At 33.5% G+C, this 8269-nt stretch overlaps 1 protein-coding gene across 1 annotated transcript in view; it reads left to right on the top strand.

Moving 5' to 3' along the window:
* Positions 1-6809: 6809 nt before the first annotated feature.
* The window catches only part of LOC106457675 (major facilitator superfamily domain-containing protein 12-like), a 25549-nt gene continuing 24089 nt past the window's right edge, over positions 6810-8269 (top strand). The window contains exon 1 of the mRNA XM_022383693.1: positions 6810-7385. Coding sequence (XP_022239401.1) covers positions 7013-7385 — 373 coding nt within the window. The 5' untranslated portion in view covers positions 6810-7012. The remainder of the gene's footprint in view (positions 7386-8269) is intronic.

Raw genomic sequence — 8269 nt, forward strand, 5'->3', positions numbered from 1 at the left:
AGTAAGGACTTGTGTCGCTAAAGTTTCGTCGGAACGAAGTTAGGGAAAATCAATTAACAAACGGAGACGTAACAAGGGTATTATTGTATAAAATTAGTTAAGAGTATCAGATAACCTCTGTTAAAGTTTTATTTATTAACATGTAACAAGTGCATGTGTTATTACAAGATTCTCCATTTGTAGTAATTCGTTGTTAAAGGGTTTTGTTGTTTGTGTTATATGTAAGTGTATTTTTACAGGACAGGAGCAAGAGAAAAATTTAGTACTTTGATTTGTTAAACAGTTTTACCAATTCATTGGTCACCAACTCCTGTAAGGTTGAGATTTTTATATTTAATTTAAGTATGGTACATTTAATTTCATTTCTAAAGCCTGAAGGTAAACTTATACCTTGCCCATGAGTGGAACAACTTCTAATTAATCTTAAATAAACACTACCTCTAATTGTTATTATTCTTGCTTGGTAATCAAATTAATATGCATTTTATTTAGGACATGCATTACATAATGTAATTAACTCTTGATACTAAATAACCTTTGTACCAGGGGTCTATGTTCTATAAACATTAAAATGATTGATGGGTAATTACTCACCTTTCACATAATTCCAATATGTTATTTTGTATTCCTATAAAAATTGCATGATTACAAGACAACATATGTTTCGATTGGTCCTTTGATATCATCTAGTATAATGTGTCTAAACAGCATATGGTTGGAAACCTAACTTGTCTTGACTTTCTGGTGGATGGGTCTGGTATTCAGAGTTGTTTTGATACTGGACCTCATGAACTTGAATTATAGTCATGCTCTTCAGTAGTAGCTGTTATTTTAGTTTCATTTTCACTAGCATCTGCTATTAGGGATGGATGTTTTATGTCTTCCCTACTTGGTTCAATAGTAATGTATTGTTGATACTTGCATTAGTACCTGTACTTAATTCACTAGTTTGGCAATAACTATGTCATTGTGTTTAAGTGAGATATCTACAGTTTTATCCCTCTGAGTTCAATGTATTTCTCTCATAACTCTATCTCATTGTTGTTCTTAACTACCTTATCTCTCATCCATCCTTGGGGGTTCGTTTAGCTGACCCTGACTTTCCAAATAACTTTTTGTATTCATATTTTTTTGGTATCTTTAACTATCTTTAACCTATTGACATGCACTAACTGTGTCTTCTTACCATATATTTCTTTTATCATAAAATTCATGTGACTTTTTTGTTTGGTTGCCCTAAAGGGACAATTTATATTTTGAATAGATTCCCAGTGTTTCATTTTTTTAACAATTGAAATATATAACAATACTTTGTCTCCTTGCTTTTTATCTACATGTATTTCTCTACTTTAGCAGCTTTAGTCAAATGTTAATTTACTATTTCAAATACTATCTACATGTTTTATAACAGTTCTACTTTATAATTCTCATCTACTGCATGATTAATTTCTATTCAAGCTAATATCTTCGGTATTGGCAACTTTACATTTATATCATGTCATAAGAAGAAAGGACTTTCTTGAGTGGGTGCATTTGTTGTGCTTCTGCAGGCTAACAATAATAAGGGGACCTGCTCATCGCATGTCTTATGATCTAACTTACAATATTGTGACAAAGTGTATAATAAAGTTCTGTTGAATCTTTCTGTTAATGCAATAGCAGCTGTATGGTATGCAATTGTCAGTACTTTTTTTACTTCTGGTACATATACATATTTATTTTATTAGCTTTGAAATATTTGTACCTCTATCTGTCAGTAAATACTGTGGTATTTCATGCTGAGCTGCAATTTTATGTACAAATGCCTTTATTATGGTTCCTGCTTTCTGATTTGGCAAACATATTGCCTTTGGAAATTTGATTAAATAATGTGAAGCAACTGATATGTATTTATTTCCTAAATATGATGTTGGCAAGGGTTCTAATATATCACTTTAACAGTTATCATCTGAAATTACATGACTAACTTTTGCATTCTCTCTAAAGAGGTATTCTTTAACTGTGGACTATTATTATGTTTTTGACACACCATACATGATTTGCAACAGCTATTAATATCACTTCTCATATTTTCACAAAGTAATCTCTTATTTATTCTACCATATGTCTTTGCAAGTGTTAAATGTGCAAAGAATGGAATATCATGATAAGTACTCATTACTTTGTTTATCAAATTTTGTGGTTCTACTATTTGTGGTATATTCATTCTTGTATTTCCTCTACACTCTGTCTTTCTGCATAACACATCTGAATCTAACATTTAATCAATTTCTTCTCTATATAATATACTTTCTTTTAATGAATTTACTGCTACATCTTTCTTTTGTTCATTGATTACATGATCCAAAGCTACTTCATAGTTGTGTTCATTATTATTATTTACATATTTGAATTATTTTAGTCAATTGTTTTGAGTTATCAGTTGTTTCTACTACCCTAAACCTATGTAATATATCTACATTAGAGAGTTTTTGACTTTGCTGCTTCAGAATCATGATTTTTTAATACCAACAACCACCTCTCCAATCTATGGATCTTTAAGTATCATCAGGAATATTGTAAGTGTGCATGGCTGTAATTATAGTGAATTTTCTACCATACAGATAATAACAGAAGGTCTTAATACCATGTACTAGCATTAAACAAGCTTGTTCTGTTACTGAGTGATTTATCTCAACTTTTTCTGTCTCTCTATTTTGATAAACTATGGGGTGTTCTCATTTTTTTCTAACTATGATAATTCTTCTTCTTTTACATAAGAGTTAAAGCTGTTGTGCTTAAGATGAAATACTTAATAAAGTGTGGGTTACTCAAAATTGGTGCTCTTAATTTCTTGAATGCTTCTTGTCTGTTATCTGCCCACTAGAAACCCATGTCCTTTGTTAACACTCTTAAAGGTCTTGCAAGTATTGCAAAATGTGGAATAAACCACATGGTTTCTGTGAAATAATTCTTTGCTTGAAAACTTATAAAAAAGGGATTATCTTATATCATTACAAATGAAGAATGTTAGGCAATCAAGAACATTTAAGTACTTAAAGGGCACATACATATTTTCTTGAATTAATATTTCATTATGGTGGAAACCCCTTTTAAGCCTAAAATCCCACCAAAATGAACTTTTTGTTTGGTCCAGAAACTGTTCAAACAAAAATCTCAACATAAAACAGCTGTAGCTACTTACAAAGATGGTACTGGCAAGAAACAAGAAAAGAGTGACTATCAAGAAACAGAATAGAGACAATCCATCAGATTCACTCCAAGAAGGAAGTGCTATTTCCATGGCTGATCAGTGCATGACTAATAGTCAGCTCAAGTTGGCAAATGAATCAACAGTGCCAGTAGTGATTGGAGCATGTAACAAACATAGAGAGGTGACAACAAATCACAACATGCCAGTAGGTGAAGGCTTTGTCAGGGACAAGAAAGTGAAGATCCTATGAAACACTTGGTTCAGTAGTGCAGCAGTAAGAACCAGTCTAGTATCTGATGATAAGATGGCAGGCAAGGTATGCCTGCATATACTGATTGATGGGACAATGAGAAAATTTCCCATAGCAAAAATAAAGATGGATACTCCATACTACATGGGAGACTTTGAAGCCATGTGTATGAAAGCACCAACAAATCAGGTAGTAGAATTTTGGAGGAACTAGTCAGAAAAAAGACTGATGAGGCATCTACAGTCACTACAAGAGCTCAAAATGAGAAGAGAAAGCAAATCATCAAGCTCTTGCAAGTAACAAAAAGTGACATCCAGAATGGAGGTGTATGGGAACTGAAGAAAGTGCAAAAGAAAGACCCGTCACTGCCCAAGAGAAAGTCAAGCACAAGACAAAGAAGAAAGAGACTTACAAAATAGAGGACTGGAAATAAGTATTGTTCCTGTTTTACCAAAGCAGTTCTACTGTGAGGAAGCCAAGCCCATCAATGACAGTCAGAAGCACTTCTATAACAAGAAGGCCAAGGAATGACATTTCAAGGTCGGACAGAAGGTCTTGTTTCTGCTACTCACAGACAACAACAACAAACTTACTCTGCAGTGGGAAGGACCTTTTGAAGTACAGGAAGTTCTCAATAGAATGGACTATAAGGTACAAGTGGAGGGGAAGACCAAGATCTATCATGCCAATCTGTTGAAGAGGTACTTTGAGAGGAAAGAAGACATAATGGGTGCAGTTATTAAGACAGATGTACATGGCAGGTGTGGCTGTCATAGATGCAGAACCTGAAGACAATGACTTCATTATAGAAGATGAAGACCTACTAGACCTAAGACCATTCCTAGGAGACGAGACATACAAAGATGTCAACATCAATGAAGAACTGACTGGCAAGCAGAAGAGAGAAGTAAAAGAACTACTATGCCATTATACAGGAATATTAGACATGACAGACCTCAGGCAACACAAGACAAAGAAAGGGATTTTGTCAAGTTGAAGCCCCATCCGAAGAGATACTGACAAGGGAACTGCAACTGTTAGTGCAGACTGTATGAGGAGATTTAGTGTGTGAACTGAGAACAGTCTTTGTATATAGAATAAAAATATTGTAAATGTTTTTCTTCAAGAGGGGTTTATTGTTGGATAGACAAGACTGTTTAGTCTAAGAGCTATTATTTTGTTTATTTTGAAACTTAGTATTCAATGATTGTTTAGTTTTCATGACAAGAGTTTTGAAAATCGATTGGTTTAAATGCAATAGTTATGATAAGTTTCGTTACGTATCTCGGTACCAGTCGTATGTTGTGTATGCAAATTAATTGTTGTACTAGGTATTAGTAATATTGTTGATGTCATTTTACTCTAAGCTTCGGAGTTGTTCTCGTTGTGTGTAATATTGTTGTCACTAGAGGGCTAGATATTTCTAGATTTTTCTGTCGCGTGTTATAAATACGTGCAGATGCACAGAGGAAAAAATAAAGTAAGTTAAGTGAGAGATAATTAGACAGATCTAGACTGAGTGATTGAGAGTTTAGCTGTGAAGGGCGATTTCTGAAGAAGTTAGTAAAGCGAAGGTTAAGTAAGAAAACGCTAAGTTAGTGAAATTGAAGTTAGGCTATGTATATGTTAGTTTAGTCATGACGGGCAATATTTAAAGTGACTTCTACAGTGGTATTGCAATAATAGAGATAAAAGAGAATAATTTGTCTTGTCAAAGAGTGTTCTGAATTAATTGAACCCGCCTGTGTGGACTTTGACAAAAAGGAGACAATTATTTGAGTTTTGGATACAACTGTGGTAACCCAAGAGGGAACCTGAAGCCATCGCAGAATGTGCAGTAATAGAAAAATATTTCGTCATGTCAGTTGAGTTCTAAAGTAATGGAACTAGCCTGTGTGGACTTTTGACAAGAAAATAGAATTAATTAAAGCTTAAAATACAACTTTGATAACCAATAGCAAAACGAATTTTTGTACATACGTTTGACCTGTTTTGAATATAATATTTTAAAACAAGTGGATTGTATGCTGTGCGTTTATTGTTGATACTTATCGCCAACAAGTCACAGACACCTAGTAAAAGAATTCCCCCATACAAAACCCTGACAATTTTATTTAAAAAATATTATGATAACATAATGTAAGCCATAGTATGGGTTTATGTTTTGCTCTAACCCACTTAGATCAGTTTTGTAATTTTATAAAAAAAAAAAGCTACAACATTATAAGGTGTCACACCTTTCAGATTTAGGTGTCACCCAGTGGCACAGTGGTATTTCTGGGCATACAATGCTATAAAACCGATTTTCGATACCCGTGGTGTGCAGAGCACTGATGGCCCTTGTGTAGCTTTGTGCATAATTAAAAACAAACAAACATATTTAGGTCAAAGGTGAATGCAATAATGAAAGCTTCTCAATTACTTCACTAAACCAGTGAAAAATGACAATTACAATATTTCCTAGCTTTTATGGTTCACTTTTATGTTCTGTATTACTGTTATGTTTTCTTTGTTTTGTAGAATGGATATGTATAATGCTCATAAACCCAGCGGAGATTACAACAAAACTCATATTAATTCGTATCAGTTAGTTATTTCAAACGTTTTAAAGAGAAGTGATGATGAACTATATATATTATCACGAACTAAAAACAAAATTTATTTATAATTCCAACCAAGTCAGAGAGATTTTGTTTCTGTCGTTTTCAGGTAATACTCCCCGACCCTTCCGATGGGTCAACATTAAGTTTACAGACTTACAACTCAAAAATCAAGGTTCAATTCCCCGCGGTGGACAGAGTGCGCATAATCCGTTGGGTAGTTTCTGTTAAAACAACAAGAAATAGTTTTAATAAATTTGCCGTAAATACTTTCTTTAAAGTTTTACCTTTAGGAAATTTTAATTATGTGAAATGTAGCCGTGCTGTATTTCTTTCATGCCACGAGTTTGCTCGTTTTTCTTTTCTTTTTTTTTTTTTGTTTTTTTTCACTGCAATCCTGGTTGATAGGATGTGATCCTTGAATCGATCTCAATGAGTTATTGCACTGTTATTTTATTTTTGTGAAGTAGGCCTAAGATAAAGCTCATGCGTGTTTTGTTTTTGTCAAAGAGACATTTCAACAATTGGGTTATCATCCTGTAGGTACAGAGTTCAGAAGACAACAGAGTAAAATAAGACAATGAATTGTCAGGATTTTAATGTTCTACTTGAACAACACAGGAGAGAGGTTGAATGGGGTCAAGTAATAGCCTTTACGAAATATTACAAGATAGTTATCTTAAAGTTGGCGAATTTGTAAATTAATTAGATTTCGAAAAACTTGAGTGGGTGGGTTCTCGTTTTAACGACTTTAAAGGAAGAAAGCTTTTTTGTTTTGTTTTATACACATTTAAGAAGACTTCCTTTTGTACTTGTGACCGAATTCTAAAAATTGTCACAGATAAAACTCGCTTTTATAAACTTTTCTTTTTACAAGTGCTAAAAATAAGCCTCTCTCAATAACAACATCAACGTTACAAGGTGGCGTTTTAATTTACTCCTCTTCTTTAGTAATTTCGTAATACAGTTATGAATTCCCGTTCGAAATATGAAGTCAGTACACTTGAAAATGCTTCTACAAATGTAAGAGCAGATAACAATTCCTCTGTTCAATCGAGCAAGGTGGTTAAAAACGTCAAGAAAAAACAGTTATCGCTCCGAACTAAGCTGGCTTTCAGCGTTGGGCATGTTTTCAATGATTTGTGTGCTTCCATGTGGTTTTCCTATTTGCTTACGTTTCTCGAGCTGGTATTAAGATTCGAGAGTCGAATGACAGGCGCATTGCTTCTGCTAGGCCAAGTAGCAGACGCTATCGCAACGCCCTTAATTGGTATTCAGTCAGACAAACGATATAATTTTTTATTGTGTCGCTATGGGCGAAGGAAAATTTGGCATCTTATCGGTGAGTATTTTATTTAATTCTATTACTTTTCTAACTTGTCTCGTATTATAATTTAAGATTTGTTTGTTTGTTTATTTGTAGTTAAGCACAAAGCTACACAATGTGTTATCTGTGTTGTGCTCAACACGGGTATCGAAACCTAGCATATAGCATTATAAGCCTTCAGACATACCGCTTTTACACTGGTGGGGCAATAACAATTTTAAGTTTTTATTGTTATACGCAAAGCTACACAAAGAGCTACCTGGGCTCTGTTCATTGCGGGTATTGAAACCCACTTTTGGCGTTATAAGCCTCCTGTCTTACAGTTGAGCCACCGGGGAACAGAATAATTTAATGATCAATTTATCTAAAAAAATACGTTGAAAATGTGAATATATGTGTAAAAATTCACAATCATTAGTAAGCTGCAGTGTTATAAGTATTTTTATACTAATGATTTTTGAAAGTTGGTTTGTTTTAGCGCAATACTCTACAATGGATTATATGCACTCTGTTCACCAGGGTGATCGATCCCAGGATTCTAAAGTACTAAGCCACCTGTAATACTATACTCGTGTTAAAATTATATAAGAATACTTCTTCCACAGTATTCTTATTTAATTAAAAATTTTAAGATAAACAATTTTTGTTTCATTTAGGAAAATGGACAGAGTTATTGGCAGTAATTTAAATATTTACACATTTAACGTCTTACGTATTTTATCATGCATTTCATAGCGTAACTTTCAGCCGAGTTGTTTGAACGTGATGCTTATAGCTTTTTTTAAACATTTTGCTTTGTTTTCCTCAGTAACAACTTTATATCACAAAAGGTTAGTCTTGTTAGAAATCCTGTTTGTAGTTAAGCACAAAGCTACACAATGGGCTATCTGTGCTTTTCC

The sequence above is a fragment of the Limulus polyphemus genome, unplaced genomic scaffold (genome assembly GCF_000517525.1).
Source record: "Limulus polyphemus unplaced genomic scaffold, Limulus_polyphemus-2.1.2 Scaffold360, whole genome shotgun sequence".
NCBI lineage: Eukaryota > Metazoa > Arthropoda > Merostomata > Xiphosura > Limulidae > Limulus > Limulus polyphemus.